The 23,672-nt window shown below is 40.4% G+C and overlaps 1 protein-coding gene across 10 annotated transcripts in view; it reads right to left on the bottom strand.

The window, feature by feature from the left end:
• KIF1B (kinesin family member 1B) overlaps positions 1-23,672 on the bottom strand; it is a 149,929-nt gene that overhangs the window by 27,371 nt on the left and 98,886 nt on the right. For 8 of the 10 annotated variants that reach the window (XM_035715806.2, XM_035715810.2, XM_035715808.2 and 5 more), the window contains 12 exons: positions 19,340-19,433; positions 18,168-18,316; positions 16,806-16,984; positions 16,159-16,296; positions 14,729-14,977; positions 9,234-9,352; positions 8,034-8,119; positions 7,585-7,714; positions 7,250-7,412; positions 3,838-3,928; positions 1,841-1,959; positions 1,127-1,182 (listed from right to left, as the gene is read on the bottom strand). In XM_035715806.2, coding sequence (XP_035571699.1) covers positions 1,127-1,182; positions 1,841-1,959; positions 3,838-3,928; positions 7,250-7,412; positions 7,585-7,714; positions 8,034-8,119; positions 9,234-9,352; positions 14,729-14,977; positions 16,159-16,296; positions 16,806-16,984; positions 18,168-18,316; positions 19,340-19,433 — 1,573 coding nt within the window. The remainder of the gene's footprint in view (positions 1-1,126; positions 1,183-1,840; positions 1,960-3,837; positions 3,929-7,249; positions 7,413-7,584; positions 7,715-8,033; positions 8,120-9,233; positions 9,353-14,728; positions 14,978-16,158; positions 16,297-16,805; positions 16,985-18,167; positions 18,317-19,339; positions 19,434-23,672) is intronic. The other 2 variants (XM_035715814.2, XM_049109568.1) reach the window with 1 other exon arrangement.

The raw sequence follows: 23,672 nt of genomic DNA, 5'->3' as shown, positions 1-23,672 counted from the left end.
TATAGATTATAATATTTAGCCTGTTATCTTGAAAAGGTTATCATGATGACCCACTGACACAAAGTATCTAAAGGGGCCTTACGACTCATACAGTACTGACAAATGTCAGCCTATCTGCACTATTCACTCCAGCTGAATTCCACATGATTTGGTGCCGTTAGTCAAGAAAAAAGTGGTGCCACTGATTCTGGCAGTCATCTGAGGGCCAAAAAGCAAAATCAGAAGCCTTAAAAGAAAAAAATCTTTAAAGATACCATTGCAAAGAATCCAAATGAACAAACATAAGGCACCCCACGCTTAGGGTGTTGTGAAAGAGGCACAAGTAGAGGTGTGTTCTCACATCTCTCCGAAGAAAACGTATTCTTGACAATGTGCTAGACCCTAGATTTGGTTCAAGCAGCAAAGAGCAATGCCAGTGTTTCATACACAGAGAGCCAGGCTTTGGGATCAGCCCCTGAGGATGGTTCTACATCTAAGGCAGAGCTAAGTCAGCTACTAACCATCTCGTTTAGGTGCCCTCTCAATCTGGCAGCTGGGAACTGGAAGAAAGAGAAAAGGCGGCACTGTGTCTGCCCCATCCTGGAAGGTGGCAACGGCAGAGGAAGCAAGTGCACTGGCGTGCTCAGAAAACGTGTCCAACACATGCGCATTCACATAGCCAGATATGAGAAATCGAACCAGTTCAATCTTTCTCTCATGGTCTGAAGGCAGGATGGAGAGCATGACAGAGGTGGAGAAGAAATACAGGGTGGGGTGGGAAAGTGGCAAGTGGGCAATGAGGAAAAAGGATGAAAATAAAGAAAAAGCAAAACAAGATGAATGAATATGCAGAATACATCTGAGATGCAAAGAAATGCCCAGTCACCCAACAGTTAGGAGGTGTTACATATTAAGCAGCGAGATTTAGGAACAGGAAGTTTATCAAAATCTATAATAAGACCAGAAAGTCGGGAGGGAAGGAACCCTATTGTTTCTTACTTCTTATTTAAATCAGGAACCAAGAATTACAGTTCCTGCTGGACACAGGAATATGTATGGATACACAGAAGTGGAGTGGGCATTTGAAAATGATTTCTGTCTGAAAAGCCATCAGTATAAGAGCCATGTCACCCAGAGAAGGGCTCACCTGGCTTGGAGAGCGGCATGGGTGGAGGGAAGAAGCGTCGAGATGGCTGAGGAGGGCTGCAAAGGAGGAGAACAAAGTTCAAGGCTGAGAAAGGGTCCCATGTTGACATCAACAGCACATTTAAATCCCCACTAGAAACATACCATTTGCACTTTCAGATGAGGCATAATATCAGATACCAAACACAAACCCACAGTGAAACTGAGGCTCACACATTTTAATAAAAGTCTCCTTGTGGGTCCTAGCTAGTAAGTGGAATATGAGAAATTTTCTGTTAACACTGACACTTTGCCATCACCTGAAAGCCACCATCATTGCTCTCCTCACCAACTGTGATGTTGTCTCTCTCCGCTTAGTGCTCATGCTTCCTAAGTTCTGGATGGTGAGGAAGAATTACACACAATCCTCATGTTACACCACCTCCTCACTTTCTATCCTTTTTTTTTCCCCCTCACTTTCTATCCTATTCAAAGTCTCTTCCTACAAAAGAGATGGCACTTCAGGTCAGCTAGGCAAAATTCAATGTGCTCTACCTATAATTAGTGCTTCGGTGGCTTAGAAAAAAGGTGGTGATGTTTCTAAGAGGAAACATCAGGTAACATAGAAAATTGTTCTTTAGTTATCTGAATCCCTTAAAAGATTTCTTCCTTCCCGCAAAGTGGCAGTAACAGTAATAACAAGAGCAACAAGAATCTTTGCTTATCTGGTCCAAACCTGTTAAGCTCCTGTCCTTGCAGATGAAGTGGGTGCTGCTGATAATGCCCAAAGACTTCAAATACTATCGGCTTGGTTTTGATATAGTCCACAAATGATTCAGTGACCTCCACTGCAATCTAGTAAGGAATAAAGCCAAGCTAGATTATGGACAGATTTACTATAACACAGGTTTGCTACAATCAGAGTTTTAGCACTTTTGAGCACCTAGTATGTGCTGGGTATCTGACTGCAGGCCTCCCATACCAAGACAGGGGTTCCTCCCTGGTTTTCATTCTTTTCTTTCTTTTCTTTCTCTCTCTCTTTTTCTTTTTAAGTAGGTTCCATTGCCTGGAGCCCAACATGGGCTTGAACTCATGACCCTGAGATTAAGACCTGAGCTGAGATCCAGAGTAGAACACTCAACTGACTGAGCTACTCAGGTGTCCCTTCCTGGTTTTCATTCTAGGGCAACTTTACCAAGCTTTAGGCCTTCAAGAGCCTCCATCATCTGCCCTACTTGCTGCTCTTCACACACTTAGTGTTTTGGCACAAACTCACCTGCTGCTTCTCTTGCCTACGCTTCTCTCCATTGTGCCTGAGGTCTGGCCCAGGCTATAGCTCTGCCTAGAGGGCCTGCCCCTGTCTGCGCCTCTAAGTCATTCCCATACTTCAGGGCTTGCTTTAATATTAACAACAGTGAGAAAAACATGACTGTTGACCAGGTACCTGGTATAATATCAAGTCTGACCTACCTTTTCTTATTACACTATATTCATCGGGAAGTTTCCTACTTCCTTTCTCCATCCAACCACCAACCCCCCAAAGAAAAAGTAACTTAAAAGTATCTTTCCGTTAATAGAAATAACCTTCCCTTTTTTCTATCCCCTTTGCATTTAACTAATATCTTTCAAGATCATGTGCTATTGCTGTTTAAATATGCATTTTATTTCCCCTAAGCTCTTTGGGGGCATAATCCCCTGTCATTCATCATCATTCCCCTGCAGTGTCAGACACAGTCCTTGTGCACACTATCCCAATGAATATTTATCAGGTACATGCATGCTATGCTTATATTCATGCAATTAAAACTAAAAAAGAAAACGGTGTTTTGTGTCTGCTCTCTCATTTTCAGAGTTATCCTTTCTGCTCATACTTTAGAGACTTAAGATGTTTAGCAAGAGAATGAGAGCATTTCACGTCATGGTGAAGATCCTGGACACCAGAGCCACACTGCTCTGGGCCTAAACCCCATCTCTGCCTCTTCCTAGCTCTGGAACTGTACTGAGTGATTTTAAGTACTCTGTGTCTGTTATCTCAGCTGTCATATGGGGGTTATGAGGGCCTATGGCATAAAGGTGAGGATCAAATAAATGAAGACACAAAAAAGGCACTCAGAACAGTGACTGACACGAAATAAGCTCTCAAAGAGTGTTAGCTATTGTGATGAGAATGATGACTTTGAACAGAGTCTGGGTGAGCCTTCCTAGAAGAGATGGAAGGCCTGTTGTCTTACTCCACAAACAAGAGCTATAAGGGGCACTAATGGATTCGTCATAGTATCAACTGCAAGGAAAAGAGACTGAGTCTTAATTTAGCTAAAAAGGGTAATTTAATTTTTTCTACAACTGAGCAATGCAAGTATCTTTTAGTTTAAAGGACAGTATGTTAACTTTAACAAAACTTATATTAAATGCACTTATTTTTCTAGGAAGGAAACACTAAAAACAACTCACTACATTCAAACTAATGGAAGATTTTATTGGCAGCCCAACCCCCACACCACTCATGGGGCCCATTGTAACTAAGAGGAGAAGGCTGGCCACTCAGTCCACAGAGGATTACCTCACCCCTCTAGCCACTCCCTCCATTGTCTATTCTCACCACAAAGCAGCTTGGATAATCCTCCTTCCAGGGCTGAGAAAGCCAAAGGCCGCCCACACAGGACGACTGCCTAACGCCAGCCTCTCAGCCCCCAAACCTGCAATGCATTTGGCAAAAACATCCAAGTCACTTACATTCTGCACATGATAAAAGCCCAGAGGACTTCCTCTGCCATTGTTTTTGAGTGGTTCAGTGGAGAACGCTTCATCATGGCGATGCAAAAAGCTGAATAAAAAAATAAAACACATGAATTTCGCATTACACAGTTTCAAGATCTATGTTTTAAGAACCTGACTCGGAGGCGTGCTTGGGTGGCTCAGTTGGTTAAATATCCAACTCTTGATTTCAGCTCAGGTCATGACCCCAGGGTCGTGAAATCAGTGCTGCACTGGGGGGGGCTGCCTAAGATTCTTTTTCTCCCTCTGCCCCTTCTGAACCCCCCCACACACCCAAAAAAATGGAACCTGACTTAGATCCTCTGGAAAGAAGCAGCCTACTTAAGCACGGTCTTTAACTGAGCCAAGTAATTTGTGGTTCCTTGTAATATATATGTTCTATTATCACTCAGACAGCCTTTCAGATTTCATTTCAAAAATAACTGAAAGATTAATTGACCCTGACCACTTAGCTACGTGGACACATGTTGCAAGAATATCTCAGAAACCAAGAGTGAATTCAGTAAATTCCTGTTTCTCTGTAGGAACATCTTTTAGTAAGCATAAAAACTATGAAATCATTTTGTGTAGAAGCCAAAAAAAAAAAAAAAGAAAAGAAAAGATCTGGCAGATTCAAGCTTCCACAAGGTAGTACTAAAGCCTGTGTTTGGTGGTCTTGCCTAGGAGTCTGACGACCTGCAAAAATTAGATTGATTGACTGAATTTTTTAAAAAAATATTTTATTTATTTATTCTTGAGAGGCAGAGAGAGAGGCAGAAACACAGGCAGAGGGAGAAGCAGACTCCATGCAGGAAGCCCGATGTAGGACTCGATCCCGGGTTTCAAGGATCCCAGGTTTCAAGGATCACGCCCTGGGCCAAAGGCAGGCGCTAAATCGATGCGTCACCTGGGAGTCGCATCAAAGATTAGATTTAAATGTCATCTCTTCCAGGAAGTCTTCCCCAACTCACCCAAACAGCTGTGTTTCCCATAGCACTAGGGACCCATTTTTCTTCAATAGCAATGATTTCATTCTTTGTAATAATGTATTTATATGCCTGTCTCCCTGAAAGACAGCAAGTATCTCCTGTAGTGCTCTAGATATAGAAGATCTCCTGAAATATTTGTGAAGCAACAAACTATGTTTATTTATTCTCACAGTGAGTTTTTCTCCTTCCCTATTACTCTGAAACATACAGAAGTAGAGAATTAAAGGATACCGAATCCAAAGATTTACTCCCAAACAGAAATATCCATCAGAAAGTCATCCCACATCCACAAGAAAAAAGGAGGAAAAAGGGAATACTTTGAAGAGGGTAGAGAAACCAGGATTATGAACCATCTTCCAAATCAGTTCACTGAATCTGAGGATAGTAGTGTATTTTGTCCCATATTCCCTAGCCCAGATGCCACATGTTGCTAGCACATACCTTTTCCTATTTGTTTTCTTCTCACTCTTCTCCTTACCCCTTCTCTCTCCTTGCACTTCTTTTTTTTTTTTTAATAAAGATTTTATTTATTTATTTGAGAGAGAGAGAGCACATGAGTAGGAGGGAGGGGTAAAGGGAGAGGGAGAAGCAGTCTCCCTGCTCAGCGGGAGCCTAGGTGGCTCAGCTGATTTAAATGGCTGCCTTTAGCTCAGGTCAGGATCTCAGGGTCCTGGGATTGAGCCCTACATGCATCGGGCTCCAGTGGGGGGATCTGCTTCTCCCCCTGCCTCTGCAACCACCCACACCCCCTCAGCTTGTGTGTTGGTGCACGCTCTCTCTCTGAAAAAATAAATTAATAAAATCTTTTTTTTTTAAGATTTTATTTATTTCTTCATGAGAATACACAGAGAGAGGGATCCCTGGGTGGCTTAGCAGTTAAGCGCCTGCCTTCGGCCCAGGGCGTGACCCTGGGTCCCGGGATCGAGTCCCACATCAGGCTCCCTGCATGGAGCCTGCCTCTCCCTCTGCCTGTGTCTGTGCCTCTCTCTCTCTCTGTGTCTCTCATGAATAAATAAAATCTTAAAAAAAAAAAAAAAAAAAAAAGAGAATACACAGAGAGGAGAGAGAGAGACAGAGAGAGACAGAGACAGAGACAGAGGGAGAAGCAGGCTCCATGCAGGGAGCCTGACGAGGGACTCGATCCTGGGTCTCCAGGATCACGCCCCGGGCTGAAGGCAGCGCTAATCCGCTGCGCCACCCGGGCTGCCCCAAATTAATAAAATCTTTAAAAAACATATTGCAGTTGCCTAACTAGTATACTAATGAAAGCTCAAAGCAACTGAATCATCTAGCCAACTCCATCCCATGTTAATTTAGGGCTGCTAGTGAAAACACTCTTAATGGGCAAAATCAACACTGGATAATACTTACAACAACAACAACAACTGTGAGTTATAGCAAATGATATTAGTGACTTACTGTGCAGTAATCACATTTGATTTGGGACTTGGCTATAATCTCCATAAAGGCAGTGCTTTGTCAAATGCATTAGGACCCCTAGGAAGGCCGAAGCAGATTCTGAGGGAGAGGGCTAACAGAACTCCAGAGCAGCAACTTGGTGGCCCCCTGGGGCCAACTGTGGACTTTAGGAATGGGGTGAATGAGACACCACTCTCTTATACTATGGTCTTTCACAAGTACTGAAAAGATACACTGATGTTTGGAGGTGTTGATGAAGTGTTTTCCAAGGCTAGGGTCATAAGAAGAAAAACTCTAGGGTTCCAGAGGATTATAGTATAAGAAAGAGCTTCTAAGTGGATAAGGAATGAAACCTGTCACATCTTCTTTACATAACTAGTTATTCTTCAGTTGATGTGCAATTTTACTGCCCTTTATATCACACAAGTTTTCTTTTCCCCAAATACTGAACCAGCATAACTGGTGGCTGGACAACTCATGGTCTTCAGACCTGTTTATCAGTAAGATATTTCCCCAGGAAGAGCATTAGCAAGGCACCTGGGTGCCTCAGTGGTTGAGCATCTGCTTTGGCTCAGGTCATGATCCCGGGGTCCTGGGGGATCACGTCCCACATCAGGTTCCCCGCATGGAGCCTCATTTTCCCTCTGCCTATACCTCTGCCTCCCTGTGTCTCTCATGAATACATAAATAAAATCTTTAAAAAAAAGACTGATAGGCCGATCTCTATCAGATCCTGTATCTCCAACAGAGGGGCCCAGGCCACAGTGGAACCCTCTTAGCAGGCAAGATGCCCCCTCACACTCCTCCCCACAGTGAACTCTATTTCACACCATTCTAGGTTTCTGGTTCTGACTCCCTCCTGGCGTGAAAAAAGTGTTTTATTTCAGAAATTGGTAGTTGTTTACCTCTTGAGACTGTTAACCCCTCACATATATAAAGCACTCCGTGTTGCACAAAGGCAGAGTAAAGGTCCTAAGGCTTACTTGAATTGGCAGAAGATATCGGCGTACTCGGGGAGGATCCCACTGGCCTGCAGCACAGTTACCCGGAAAGTGAAGGCACTGCCCAGTTTCAGGTGGTTGCCGACCTCTTCTGAAAACCCTTCCATGACCATCTTACCATCCAGCAAAGTGCCTGACTTCAAATCTAAGGAGGGCCAAATGAACACACATATGGTTCAAATAATGCACAGATCACCTTTCAAAAAGGAGAGAGAAGGGAATTCTTTTCATTCCTAGTCAATGAAAGCAACTATCTCCCTTGCTCATTGTTTGGTCCTCTTTTAAAATGTCCCCATCATGGTAAACTGTCTACGTACCCAAGTCATTCATTCGATTGATTTCCTCTGGAGGAGTGATGACCTCAGAACTCTGACCCTGTCCTTCCACGATCCTCAGCTCCTCCAAGGACAGACCAGAACGAGTCATTGCAACTGATGAAAAGTCATTCTGAAAACAAGGCAGGAGCAGGGGTTATGATCAAGTAGCACAACAACGTATTCCCCCCAATCTCCTTAATGTCTATTTGCCCAACAAGTATCAGTGACTGGAAAACTATGTGGATTAAGAACTTCCTGAGATAAGGCAATAAAGTATAAATACCTTTACCTCTGTGATTGTTAAGACATGTCCCATGTTCTACAGAACAAGTCTGTGGTTACCTATCTTTTGTAGTTCTAGGTTCTATTTTCCAGTGAACATCTTCCTTATAAACCTGTCTTCTACCTTTTCCTTCTATGAGTTTTTCTCTTCCAGGAAGGCTTCTCACCTGATTAAAGTACTCGTTATCAAAAGATATTTTAGCTGTTCCCGACTGTCGAATTCCAGAGCCATAATCTGGAGCTTCTTCATCCGCTAAGTAGAAAAACAACAACAAGAAGGAAGGATCAAATGAAACTACATAAGAGCCAGAGAATGGCTCTTGCTGGATTAGAAAATAAACAGAAAAGTGGCAGAGTCTTTGAGTTTGAGGACTTTAATAAGATGAGATACTAAAGAACAAACTTTTGTGTATGAAAGAAAGAAAAAGCTGGAAGCAGTAGAGTCACAGAAGCTGCTTCCAACTCTGTTTAAGTAAATTTACCAACCTGCTTAGTTAGCTTAATGAGACTAATTAATAAAGAATCAGTTTTATTCTTGATATTGTTCAAATGTCATGCATGCCTAGAAACACTGATCCTTCACTTGGCAAGATGATGTTCAATACCACCCAAGAAATATTTGAAGGTATTAGGCTGTACTTGCAGAAACTTTCATAAACTCAACCCTGGTAACTGTGCCACAGAGTTTCACAGAGAAAAGCTGAAAGGTCACTCCACACCCCATAGCATTTGGAAATTAAAAGAGAAAAATCATAGGAAATGGCCACATTCTTTCCTCAGAATGTGGCTGAATCATGGAGAAGTATAAAATATCAGAATCCTGATCCATTCACAGCAAAATAATCAAAGGACAGAAATGTCTGGTACAAATACTGGGAGAGAAGATTAAGCAAGAAAAAGTCTGGAAAATCCTTTGTTACTTTTTTTTTTTCTTTGTTACTTCTTGAAGCAGTTTTATAAATGACTTTTATAGTTAATCCAATTTATTTATTCATGAGAGACACAGAGAGAGAGAAGGAGGCAGAGACAGAAGCAGGCTCCATGCAGGGAGCCCGACGTGGGACTCAATCCCGGGTCTCCAGGATCACACTCTGGGCTGCAGGTGACGCTAAACCACTGCGCCACCAGGGCTGCCCGAGTTTTTCCTTACGTTAAAGGAAATCCCTTCATCCCATTACTGTAAAATAGCTGTGGCCCAGACTAAACAACCTATTTATGATACTGGAGAATAACTAAAAGGAAGCAATAAAAGCTTTCTCTAAGACAGACAAGGAATCATGCAACTGAAGTGTGGCCCATACAGAACTGGCCTGCTTTGTCTGTAGGCAAAGACTCTGCAGCTCTCACCCCAGAAGATGGTCACCTACCTGCAATGGCCTGCACAGCCACACGCAGAAATCCCCGCACTTCACCTTTCTCACTGACAATGGCCACCCTATGAATCAGGGGCACAGGATACAGCAGGTTGCTCAGGTAAACAAATGCCCTAGAGACAGAAACCAGGAGACAAACATCTGAGCACCCCACAGACAAAAAAAGATGGGTTTTCAGATTTACCAAGAATATCTTCAGGACTTCTGGGCCCTGTTTTAAGGTCACCTTTCTGTTCTGTACTACCAGACTGCCTCCCATTGGCTTTTTCAGCACAGATAATACAGAAAGAAATGCAAATGCTTAGTAAAGCAGTTGACAAAGACCAACTTATACCAAACTACTCCCTATAAAAATGACTAGTTAAAAAGACTAGTGTAGGTAGAAGAGTAACAGTTGGAAGTAGACTTTCAAGATAACTGCCCTATGGATCTTGCTAGGGGTACAGAAAAGGGAATTCATTGAAGAGCTTAACCTTTTAACATAAGGAATTATAAAGGTGTTTTGTTTTGTTTCTCCCAAGAGGTAAAACAGAAGTCAGGAGACAAAAAGAGGCAGGGAAATGTGACTGAAATACAGTTAGTAATTTTAAAATAGATTCCAAATCACAGCATCATGGAAATGCTCCAGGAAATAACTATTGTTTTCAGGCAGGTGGCTGACACACTTGAACGGAGAAGCTTCACAGCCAGTTTCTGAGTTCTGAGTAGCAAGCTTCTAGGAGACTCTGGTTGGACCCTGAGGCAAATGTCCAGGGAGAAGACAGCTCATCCCTTAAGGACTGCTTTTGCTCCTGGAGTCCTAAACGTAACTCAGAAATGGAAACACAAAAGGGAAGTTACAGACCTATCATCTATTTCAAACAGGATAGCAGAGTCCCATCACGTTTGTACTCTTTTTACTTTATTTTGTAGCCTTTTTTTTTTTTTTTTGAAAACAATAAAAATGCAATCACAAAGCTGAGATGTGTTCATTTAAGTTAGTGGATATGATACAGAATCTAGTTCCTACTGTTACTCCTGTCTTCCCACTGGGTATATGCTGATCTTTGAACAAAAGGCAAGACAAAGAGTAAACATTTGCACCAAGAAATCAAACATAACTGAACGTGACACATATACTTGTCTGCTTCTTTTCCCGCTTGAATCTACATTGAAACAAAGAGAAATGGAAGATGGGTGGATTTGTGGGATTTCAACTCAAGTAATGAAAAAAAAATACTGAAAATAGACAAAATACACCGCAGAAAAACACATGTTAATAAAACTTTAAGAGCATAAATGAAATGTGAATGAAAAGTGTAACAAAAAAAAAAACTGTAAGTAAAACACTGAATCAGATCAAATGAAGTCTACTTCCCTTTCAGTCTGCTCCAAAGGTGGGGAAGGAAATGCTAAAAAACGGAGGATTAAAGCTTTGTTGTATAAAAATTTAAAAATGAAAAGTATTTTAAAAAGGACTGCAAACAAGACTCAAATATAAGCTACTGTAACAGACTTTAAATAAAGACTAAGAATTTGGCATACAGTACCTAATGGATTGCTTTGCTTCCAAAGTCAGCACCATACAGACTACCTTTGTCTCTTAATGGCATTCCAACCTCACTTGCTCACTTTCAATGCCCCTTGCCATTACAGAGTCACCACACATACTTGTCCTTTGCCTGGAGTCCTCTCTGAACTCAGCCTTTGGTTTCACATCTGTAGATCTTATTCTGAACACCACTCTTAGGACAGGTTCCCCCAGTATTAAGGGATCTCAGTAACACACATGATTCTATCACTGCTATGATTTACATTTATTTATGTCATTGTTTAATTTGTCTGTCTCACCCACCAGACTGTAAACCTGTAAGACCAGGAATCATGTCTGATTTTGCTTGCCACTGTCTACAGAGGGTCTGGTTATATTTATTAAGTACGCTCAACATTTAATTGATATGACTGAACAGCTATGTACATACATGAATAGAAAATGCTATTTGTCCTCTATCTTTAACTAGAAGTGGAACATTTTCCAGAAAAATGGGTTACACCAGAGGTAGAGAAGCAAAGCCATCCAACTTATATACTAGGTTGATTTTTCTAAGGTAACCTCAAGATGGCTATTAACTATATATAGAACATGTTTAGGTTCCTAACTATACTTAATTGGTACAGTTGTTTTTAGACTTACACCAGGAACCCCTGTTTTTAATTTTCAAAAATTTCCCACTTAAAGGCACTGCATATCATGTTCACACATGCATTACAACAAAGTACTGTTTGATCACATATTAAAGACAAGAATCACCCTTCTACCTATGGCAATGGCTCTTCCAAAGGTGAAAGAACAGAAAGTATTCTTGTGTATTTCCCTTTTTGGAAAAGAGACTTCTGTAATTCTACAGCAGTGGCAGGGTCACTGGCACGGTAGCTACACAACTGAACAAGTACTAAACAGCTCTCCCTGTCCTATTTTCAGAAGACAGTCCTCAGCCCAAAGTCAATGTTGTAGATGTTCTCCTCTGAAGTTTTTTAAGCTGGAATTTTTATAAATACTCTGCATTCTTGAGAGTCCTTATACTTTGACCTAGCAGACTGAAGGAGAACAGGGATGAGAGAGGGGAAGATGTAAAGGGTATATTAGCATAAGTTCTGTGAAGTTACATCAAAAAGGGAAACAAATTTTGTCAACATAAAGATAAGACAGATTAGCATAATTATGGTTCTAGTTACAGAAAACAATGTCAGTTCAGACTTCAGTATCAGGATAACCATCTTTTGCCCCCTTTGATCCCAGAAGACTAGCTTACACATTTTACATTTAATCCCAAATTATGATGGATGGTTCATAACATCCCAGCATGCCATAAGAGAACAGCTAAAGGGACAAGCTCTTTTCATTTTCATACAAAAATTCACCAGAGGCAGCCAAAGCCAAGAAACAAAACCTACAAATGGAATTTCACAAGAAACTAGAAAATTTTACAAGTGAATTATATTTGCAATTATGAGCCAATATGGGAAATCCAATCCTGTGAAAATCACAAAAACAGGAAAGAAGTTACTTCTTTTGCAGTTACCACTCAATTTTGATTGCAGATGAGAAATGTAGTTAAGAGTGAAAGTAAAGAGCTATCTTTCACTTTATGGATGGCCATGATTTCACCTCCTCCACTAACCTCTTCCTCGAAAAGTAAAGTTAGTTTTAGAACCTGGGAAGCCAAACACATGCAAATTACTTGAAAATCAAGGCAGAGCTGATTGCTTTATACCTACACTTAAATCTGATTTGATTAAGATGAAAAAAATATAGAGAAAATAATGCATATATTTTAAGCCAGTGAATATCCATATTAAGCGGGATTCTGACTTAAGTTCTCCATACAAGTGACTCAAAATACAAATGCTTTGGAGCAGAACTCTTAACTAGGATATTCACTTTGCTAGTGTAGATGACAGAATCTGAAAGATAAAAAAGATCTTTAAGGCTCTGTTTTCCTACCTAACTCCTCATTTATACTTGAGAACCCAAGAGGCCTCAGTTTAAGTTAAGCCTACCTTACACCTCAGACTTCTCTTAGCGTCAGTATTCTTCCCTACGTGCCATGTAAGAGGTAGCTACATATTTCTTCCTGTGTGAAATGAGCGGCAAAAGAGTGGCATCAGAAGCTGCACAACTGGCACCAGGATCAAGCAGTTTATGAATAGAAACTTGGTTCTAATTTCCAATCCTTTTAGAACACACACAGCTATAAAAGTTTTAAAAAGCACTATGGTCCTATTATTTGTACAAAGAACTACTTTTCTTAGTTTTAATACAAATCAGCTTCTCCAAAATTCTAAGCATCTATTCCTGGCAATACACCAGTAGAAAATAATATTCATGGCTACATAATCCCTTAATGTTTATTCATGGAAAAACTGAACAGATGCCCCTCCACTATCATAAAATCCTGAGACTGTCTAATATCAAATTACTCATGACCCATGATCATAATTGAGGCTTTCATGTCTACCAGAAAACTTGTCTTTCTCTCCTTCCACAATAGCGATCATATGCTACAGTAGTTAGTCCTTGCCAGGTGACCAACATCACACTACAAGCCCAGTTCTAGAATCTTACCTCCCTACTGAGTCTGGACACTTGCTGCACTTCAATTTTTAGAGAACTTTTGCTTATCCATTTAACACTGGCATAGTTCCTTATTTTTAAAGGACTTAGCAGTATGTGGTTCAAATGCACTGTTTAAAGAATAAATTGCATACCTTAAAACCTGGACATACTTTTTGTTAATTCAGTGAGTGCTGCACTGTTGACTTTGTAATAAAATTACTTCAGCATGAAGACTGGGTGCAGACAAAGACTCCAGTATGAGGAGCATGTGCGTGAGAGCTCTGCATCACTGACAGATGGGGTCAGAGACAAGGCCTCAGTTTGGAAAACCAAACTTAACACAACACAAAGCAGTTTCATGTAGTGCTGAACAAATATCCATTGTTGATGGTGTCAATAGATAATTTCATGAGATTCATCGTTATAAAACCTATAGGTAAAATTCAGGCAGAAGCCAAAGATCTACAGATAGGCTCAGTGAAACTGGCCAAAGAAAGGCATCCATTCCAGACAAAAGCAAACTTCATGTTCCTGATTCTTTTCTTGACTCAAAGTAAACAAAAAATAAACCTAACACTACTCCTTTATATTTACTTATTTTTTAAGATTTTTTTTTTAAGAAATCTCTATACCCAAGGTGGGGCTCAAATTCATAACCCCAAGATCAAGTCACATACTCAACCAACCCAGCCAACCAGGAGCCAACCAGGAGCCAACCCAGAGCCCCTGTTTTAGATTTTATTTTTATTTTTTTAAAGATTTTATTTATTCATTCATGAAAGACACACACAGAGAGAGGCAGAGACACAGCCAGAAGGAGAAGCAGGCTCCACACCCAGGGATCCTGGGGGTCCAGGATCAGGCCCTGGGCTGAAGGCGGCGCTAAACCGCTGAGCCACCGGGGCTGCCCTAGATTTTATTTTTAAGTAACCTAACACTACTCCTGATTCCATTTTTGTCCTCTTGATTCCTGCTCGTGTTACAAATCTTTTAGTCTAACCTTGGCCTTGCTCTGCTCTCCTTCTCATGTCATCCCCATATGCTTTTTCACTCACATTCCTACAAAAGGAAGCATCAGAACATAGTAACATTCTCTGATCTTGTAATATTAGACTCTTAGCTTTAATTACTTTCTCCTCTGGGGTTTTCTCCTTCAGAAGGAAATTACTGGGCACTTTAAGACAAGGGGTACTATTCCATGCAGAGCCTTCACACATTGCCATATGCTGTATCAGACTGAATACCTCACAAACATTGCCTAAGAGCTCTCCCTCACCCAATCAGCATGTCACAAATTGAATCTGCTAAGGAAAGATCATCCAAAATTGCACAAGGAGCCTCTTTAAAGCAAGAGCTGGTCCCTTTTCGCCCTTCTCACAATAACCTCACCAACCTTCCCACTAAAATGAACCATGGGGATCGGTCGTAAAACGGGTCATGCCCGTCACTGAAGAGATCTGATCCCTCCTCCGTCCCTGCGTCAGAGCCGGTGTCATCCACGAATGCCTCATCATCAAAATCCTCCATTTCATCTTGCTGCTCGTCAGCCAGCTCAGTGATGTCGGAATCGGCCGTGGAAAAAGTGGGGGAGGGTGTGCGGTCAGCAAGGCGCTCATTGACACAGCCGTGGAAAATGGGGGAGCTAGACACCAGGGAAGACGCCAAGGGACACAGCCAAGGAGAGAGGAATAGTCGGTTAAACAGGAAGCTACAGGTGTCAACAGGACAGAACCCACTGGGGAATCAACACAATAAAAGTAAGTGGAAAAGCAAAAGGATAAAATAGGCATAAATCATCTGGTTCAGGGGAAAGGGAACAAGGACTGGTCCTTAGAATAAGAAAAGCAAAAGAAATACATGAGTAGAAGATCCCAGGTAAATAGTGTGTTGTAAAAATGTTTATATTTTCCAATACACACAAAAGATCAGCAGGCAGGCCTCAAAGGAGCCACCCAACACTTGATGAAATAAAAAGTTGAGATGTTTATTCCAATTCCATGTCATTTTGGAGCAGAAAACAAAATGGATAGAATGGTGTATGCCAGAGCAAATATATGCCTTGTGTGGGTAAGATGTGTTTGTCCAATTCAACTTTTTACAAACCTTCTACTATCAGAGTGGAATGGATAGGATTTAACTTCTTTTCTACAATATACTATGACTTCAGCTCTTCCTTTATACCTAGTTCCTTTAAAACTGTCAGAAAATTTTTGTTATGGAAAAACAATTCAAATTCCGAAATCATAAAGCTAAAAACTTCAATCTCTATGCTTTTTAAATTTTAACCTATAAGAACCTGGACTCAGTATGGATTCACAGGGGCACTACTTGTTTTCATTACATGTTGAAATTTATGTATACACGAAAGAGGCTCAAGCGGATGACCAAGGTCTGCAGCTGGCTCACCTGTGGTAATGACTAACATGAGATAAACTGCCTTTAAAAAAAAAAAAAAAAAAAAAAAAAGCAAGGACAGGTCGGATCAAGGAGAGGTTGCAGGCTGGTAAGCTGTAAGTCATACTATGATTTTAAACCGTGCAGGACAGAGACACAGGTTTTCTTTTTCTTTTAAATCTATCGTGTTCAACTGTACGTGGTAGGGAAGACTGTCAATTACTCTGGTTGAAAGATGAGACTTCAGTACACACACTGAATAAAACGAAGGGAAGTATATCCAGTGACACAGTGGCTCTGCTAGAGTGGGTAAGATTACACACAGAGCATTTCTGCACATATTTTCTTTTAACTTTCTGTAATATCTGCTGAGGTTTTAAACAAAATCATTCACTATTTAAAAAGAAGACTGATGAAATCATCACGTACCTTCCTACCAGTTTGAACCAATGGAACCGATCATAAAATGGATCACTGCCAGTCACAGTGGCTTCACCATCATCTTGGGCACCAGAGGCCATCTCACCTGCCCTGTCATACATCTCTCGCATCAAATCCAGCCTCTGCCTAAATAAACATAAAGTGCACTGGGTTAATATTATGAAAATGCATTAAAATTTCACTTTGGAAGTATCTTCCATGCAAGATTTAAAAAAAAAAAAAAAAGGCTGCTCCCTTCATTTAAGGAATATTAAAAAAAGATGAAGGCCAAAAGTACAGAAACTCAAAAGATGTCTGAGTGTAGAGACAGGCCACCAAAAGTAAAAAATGGCCACCTAACCTCTACTGAATCATAAGAGAATATGGTTCAATGGTATATGATGTCTCAAATACACTGAAATGGTGGAAAATATTTCACCATGTTAAAGGCAAAAGAGACCTGATCATCAGATCCAGAACAGAAAAGATAAATAATTACTAGATCTGTAATATTACTGGTGAGCAACAGTATTTAGCACCACAGAAAAGGAAGCAGTAGTGCCATCATACGGTGGAGAGTTTGAAGGAGCCCACATGAGCAATTCATTATTATTTCCTAAATAAGATAACTGGCTTTATGAGGAATGTTTTCATACTTGAGTTTCTCCAAAGACCAATAATGTGTCGCTCCATTCTTCAGATCCTGGACTTCTACTGCCACTACAGTACGAGGGAAAGGCTTGTCTTCGTGAGTTTTTTCCATCTCAGCGGGAAGTAATTCCGGAGGCAAAGGGGAGTACAACGTGTCCGTCAGCAGAACAAACTGAAACTGCACCTGTGTGGAAAGAAGAAACCATCCTTTATGTTTTCAGCGCGTCAGCTTCAGAAACGAGGTGATATAATCATGCCCCGTGGAAAAGAGGCCAAATGTGTAGTATGTGCTCAACCAGCAGCCTGTGATTAACTGGGGGAAAAAATGGACACTTGTATATTACTTGTAGAGAATAATCCTAATTTCAAATTAAGCTATTTACAGAACTTGTTTTTCTAGCCTGGCACAGTGTTTTTACACAAACTAAAATCTCAGTACATATATTTTGATTGACTGAATTTACACAAGAGAACAAGAGTTGGACCCACAAGGACATCTCTAATCTCTTGCTGAGTGGGGGGTGGAAATGTCACAGTTGGCCTTTCATCCTAAATTCAAAGATCACAAGTGCTACTCTTAAAAGTGTCTACACTACATGGTAAGTACTTTGGGTGTACCACGTCATGTTATTTCTTGCTACCACTCTATATTTTCACCTACAGACCTTAAGTAAATGCTGGGTACAGCAGCAAGAAGACAAGACATAGTCCCTACCTGCATTTCATCTATTTCAAGAGAGGGGTAAGTAATTACAAAATGAAATGGGTTGCCAAGCCTGAATGAAGAAGATACCTTATCCCTATTTTACAGAGCTAGGATACAGCCCTGGGGGAAGAAAACGAATCTCCCCAAGGCTGAGTAGTCTGTTCCCTTTCCTGCCATGTGATACTGCACACCCCCTGTCATCCTAGTAGCCCCCAGACCATCCACCAGTGGGACATATAGAAGAATGAATCTAAGACATGGTGTGATGTTCTGGTAATGAGAAAAATCAGTAACATTTATTGCTTTTTACCAAGTCCACGAGCTATTTCAGTTCTTTACATCTACTCGCTCTTTCATGCCTCATAGAACCCCAGGTGGCCCATTCCCCACTGCCAAGCCCATTTTACAGATGAGGGAATGGAGGCACAGGGCTATAAGGGTCAACACATAGAGGAGTGCTGCAATTGGAGCCCGGCTGGCTGAGTGCAGAGGGCTTATCCACTACACACACCTGTCTCTCAGACCCTAGAAGAGGAAAGGCACTTAGGACTTATAGGTGCAAATGTAATGGTAGAAAATTAAAAGAAAATTGAAATTTTTAGAAACCCAAGAGTAGCATTCTCCTATTAATCAGATGACCCAGGCCTCCCACCCTCCATACCTTCTTCTTCAGTTCCACACTGATTGCGTTGGCCTCTTTCAGGTAAACAGCATTGCCCCAGAGTAAGTCCCTTAATGAAGTGAACTGGTGAGACTTCCATTTCCGGAAGGCCCAATGGGCCAGTTCAAATTCATGTTGTGTCCAAGGAGCTGAAAGAGTAAACGAGTGTAACAAAGGCTGATCTCATAACTATAAGGAAATTACATCTCTCCTCTACCTCATCTCTCTTAACAAGTTAAAGTATTTTCCCGTATTTCTCCATTCAGCTGCTTTTTGTTTTCTGCCTTTCAGTAAAGCTGACTAAATTCTGTTGATGTTATGAAGGTAGTATCTATAGCTCAGAAAACCTAAAAAAATCCTGTTTAAAACAGTACATGAAAGGAATAGACTTCTTTACCTTTTTAAAAAACATATCTCATACATAGCTTATAGTAAAGAAAAAGTCTCTGGTATATTGTACAACTTCATATATATCGATTTCTCTTACTAGTACAAGAAACAAAAAGGTCATATTTTACTTTTATATTGAAAAATAAATAATCTAGTACATAAATCAGAGTTTCTCCAAAGTTAATTTGAAGCCTTGAGATTACTAGGAGGTTGTGCGGGGAGAAACGAAATGTTCATACTGTATTATAATGCACTAACCATTAAAGCCCTGATTCAGCTAAGAAATTCTGAGAAACTCATAATAGGTAGGCATGACTATGCAATTATGATGAGAAATCTGCCACAAATGGCTTTAGTGTACATTAATATATTCCAAAGTCCTCTCTGGAAATTCCTGGGCATAAACCATAAGTTAGTAAATAAAAGAGATTATCTTTAAAGATCAATCTCTACATTTATCTGCAACAGATACATGAACTTCATGTGTACAGTAATTTGAGGCAGTATATGCAAACTGCCCAAAATATTTCTATGGAGATTGAGTTCCATAGAAAGTCCTGTGTTCTAAGGAACCCAATCAGCTTCACTCCCACCTCAGAGAGCACAGTCTGTATTCTCCGCACTGAGAATCTTTGGAATCAGCTTTAAACTGGCTTGGTAAAATCTCAATAAATGGAAGGGTCACACACAATCAACTCCAGCTTTGATCACGGGTAAAGGGTTAATCTGATAGTACAGATCCAAAAGTTATCCAGAGGAAAGTTTCCGTCTCTGGATTTCACCTTCTTCCTCCTCTTCCTCCTCTTCTGTGGTCTCTGCAGCGAGGGAGCGGGTCTCAACCTGCTTCTGTAAGGCCTGCAGCTTACTCTCGTAGTCCTGGGCAAGAAGAGAGGAGAGGACATGTAGGAGAGGGAGGGGTGGATGCAGGAGAAGAGTGAGAGCAGTGTCAAGGAAAGCAGATAAAGCAATAGGTGGAGGAAAAGATGGAAGCAGAAAACCACAAAAAACAGAGAATTACTTAGGAAAAGCCCCCAAAGTACACGAAATAGTCTGTAAGGGGTAAATGCTGAAGCAAGCTAACTGCAGTCTCTCTCTGCTCTCTCAGATTCCAGAGTTCTTTATCTGGGGTTGATGTCCACACAGAGGGGGACTTTGAGGAGCCAAACATGTGCATCTCTTAAACTTATTTATTTGTGATATTTAAGGAGTACCTTCACACCTCAAGGAATTCCAGAAAAAAAACAACACTGGAAAATTCACCAGTGTCACCAACAGTTCTGCTTCTCCAGCTATCTGGACAGGAACTGTGGATTCTGAAGCTCTCTGTGGATAAACTATTGCTATCTTTGCAGGATGCAGCCTTCAGGTAACCAAAAGATCACAGGGCTAGTAGGGCCAAAATAATCTACAGATTGTATTTATTCAAGAAATATATTTTAAAATACACTATTATAATACAAAATGTATTATTAAAATACAAATAAAAAATACAAATCAGATGTACCCTTCATTTCTCCATCTAACTCACTCCACACATTCTCAGTAAGGTTGGTATCACCTTGAGGAGGGCAAAAAAATGTATATACAGTATGTAAACAGATATATATTTGAGGTATTAAAATTTCATGATGGGGAAAGATTAAGAAAAAAATGTCAAAAAAGGTTCCTTGGAGTGTTAATTTTAAAAAGTTTGTTATTTGAAAATAAATCAAGTAAAGAACAGAGAACTTTACATAATAAAATACTAAATCATAGTATAAGTATAGTATTTTAAGATATACTGCTTGAGTTTCCTGCTTCCTTGGAGTGACCCAATTATAGGCTTCTGTGAGACAGAGGGTTTAGGTATGGCCATGTACTGTTTTCAGAGCTCTCCTCAGGTCGTAAGTGAAATATTCTTTTTATTACAAAGGCCCACCGAAAGCCTTCTAACAAACTCTATTATGAAAGGAGCTCCCAATGGCAATGTTAAGAAGGATGCAAATATTCTCAAGGCTCATCATTTATCAGAGTCTCACAAAGGAAGCTTTCTCGCTTTAGTGGAGCTGGCAGTGACCAGGAGCCAACAACACAGCCCCTTTTTTTTTTAAGATTTTATTTATTTATTCATGAGAGACACAGAGGGAGGTAGAGGGAGAAGCAAACTCTCTGCAGGGAGCCTGATGTGGGGCTTGATCCCAGGACCCCGGGATCATGACCTGAGCCAAAGACAGATGCTCAACCACTGAGCCACGCAGGTGCCCCACAACAGTTTTATTACATATTGAAACACACTTTTTAGGAGACTATGTACTGTGACAAAAAAAAAAAAAAAAACTTGCAGGTACAAGTTTTGCTCCTGCCACCTGCTCTTACTAGTCTCATAATTCTGCAAAAGTTAAATCCTCACTACACTTCCATTTTTGACATCTTTAAAATGAACATTTTATTTAAGTATCTGACCCAAAGAAGGACCAAACGATGAACCATCTAAAAATGCATGTGAAAGTCTTCTTGGTAACACACAGTATTAAAATGACAGGCTGTGTTTATAAAGTTTATTTTCTGGGGCACCTGGGTGGCTCAGTCAGTTAAACATCTGACTTTGGTTCAGGTCATGATCTCTGGGTCCTGAGATTGAGCCCTGAGTTTGGGCTCCACACTCAGCAGGGAGTTTGCTTGTCCCTCTCCCTCTCTCACTGCCCCTCCATTCATGCTCTCATGCGCTCCTCTCTCTCAAATAAATAATTTAAAAATTAAAAAAATAAAGTAAATAAAAATAAGTTTATTTTCTAAGTATACCCAGCACCCAGATCTTTTCTAAATACTATTATTTCCCACTAAAAAGAGCCAGGGCTCCTTGGGAAAACAACTGATTCTAGGTCTAAAGCAAGGAAAGGACAAGGTGAGCTCAGAATATCTTGTGCCAGGAAGCACAGAAGTGCTCACTCACTCACTGATGGGGCCATTTCCAAAGGACACAGAATCCCAGTGGCTGGTATATAAGAATAATAACAGAAACACAATATAGCACATTGGGTATTAAAAGGAACCCAGGAGTCCACAGTGCTACTACTAGTAAAGGGAAAAAAGGAGAAAGTCTTCGTTGCCCCCCCTCAAAAAAGCTAATGAATAAATGCAAAGGAATGACAGAAAAACATAACACTGTAGCTCCAGATGTAGTGACTGAATCAGGCAAGAAACAACAGAGTGAAAGGTGAGTAGAGAAAAGAATAGTCACCCTAGATACCTATTAATAAAACAGAGAAAGAGTTGGAAATGTCATATTAAATTTATTAAACTTGGGATCCCTGGGTGGCGCAGCGGTTTAGCGCCTGCCTTTGGCCCAGGGCGTGATCCTGGAGACCCGGGATCAAATCCCACGTCGGGCTCCTGGTGCATGGAGCCTGCTTCTCCCTCTGCCTGTGTCTCTGCCTCTCTCTCTCTGTGTCTCTCATGAATAAATAAATAAAATCTTTAAAATTAATTAATTAATTAATTAATTTATTTATTTATTTATTAAACTTTAACATTACAAATAGTAGGACAACTGGACATTTTGTCTGCCAATGTGATGCAAGGGAAGTATACAATACAACATCACCTTGACAGCTTTCTTATCAAACATGCTTAACCTAAATCTAATCTTGAGGAAATAATCAAACAAATCAAAATGTAGCCTATTCAAAAATACCAACGTAATAGAAGAAAAAAGAAACATCATCATCAAATGAAATATACAAACTTCACTTGGATCTGGGATTAAAATACACACACGCTTCTAACAATTATATTTTTTAGACTAGGAAAATTTGAAAATGGACAGTTTATTATATAATACTGACTCAGTACTAAATTTCTCAGATAGGTTAACATTAATAAGAGAATATCTTTGATTTTAGGAGACACAGCAGTATTTAGGGGTAAACTGCATGACGCCTGCAATTTATTTTCAAATGATTCAGAAAAAAATACATAAATATGGGTGTATGAAAGTTCATTGTACTATCTTCTCAGCTTCTTGGTATGTTTGAAATATTTCATTTTTTAAAAGATTTTATTTATTTATGAGAGTCACAGAGAGAGAGGCAGAGACATAGGCAGAGGGAGAAGTAGGCTCCTCAAGGGGAGCAAGATGTGGGACTCGATCCCAGGTCCCCAGGATCATGCCCTGAACCAAAGGTAGACATTCAACCAGTGAGCCGTCTAGGCGTCCCTGTTTGAAATATTTCAAAATAAAAGGCTGGGGCAGGGGTACTTTTTCCCCCCTTAGAAAACCTATATATTCTTTGGGATCTTTTCAGTGAGAAGAGAAAGATGGTTGGTCTACCTAAAAATCCTCAGGTGGAAAAAATATTAATATTTTATCTTGAGGATTTTTTGTTTTTTTACTTCCTCCCCAATTTTTTATAATAAAATGCATGTAACATAAAATGTACCACCTGAACCATTCTTTTTTTTTTTTTTAAAGATTTTATTTATTTATTCATGAGAGACAGAGAGAGAGAGAGAGAGAGAGAGGCAGAGACACAAGCAGGCTTCATGCAGGGAGCCTGACACAGGACTCGACCCCGGGGTCTCCAGGATCATGCCCTGGGCTGAAGGTGGCACTAAACCCCTGAGCCACCTGGGCTGCCCATGAACCATTTTCAAGTGCACAGTTTAGTGGTGTGAAATACATTCACACTGTTGTGCAACCACCACCACCATCCACCTCCAGAACTCTTTCCATCTTGTAAAACAGAAACTCCACTAGACACTTAACTCTCCATTTTCCCTTTCCCCCTCCTCTGGCAACTACCTACCATTCTACTGTCTGTCTATGATTTTAAATACTCTAGGTATCCCATGTAAGTGGAATCACGTAATTTTAGTTTTCAGTGACTGGCTTATTCTTGAGGTTTTCTTCAAGAATCAGTTTACAAGCTGGTGAAATTACTGACAAAAATCCTTAGATTTTGACATTTAAGGTATGAGGACGACCTTCCCTAAAGGCTCTAGTTATGCTTTAGAAGCAGTAAAGCTGACGTTAAAAGGTTTCCTGTAACAATATGGGCCTAGAATTTTAACTGCATTTAGACTTGGGAAAATTTCTATCTTTGGTTGATAGTCCAAATATCAACACCATAACCTGAA

Source organism: Canis lupus, chromosome 5, assembly GCF_003254725.2.
Source record: "Canis lupus dingo isolate Sandy chromosome 5, ASM325472v2, whole genome shotgun sequence".
Classification (NCBI taxonomy): Eukaryota; Metazoa; Chordata; class Mammalia; order Carnivora; family Canidae; genus Canis; species Canis lupus.
Note: the sequence above shows the minus strand (reverse complement) of the source record. Positions and strands in the feature narration are given on the sequence as shown.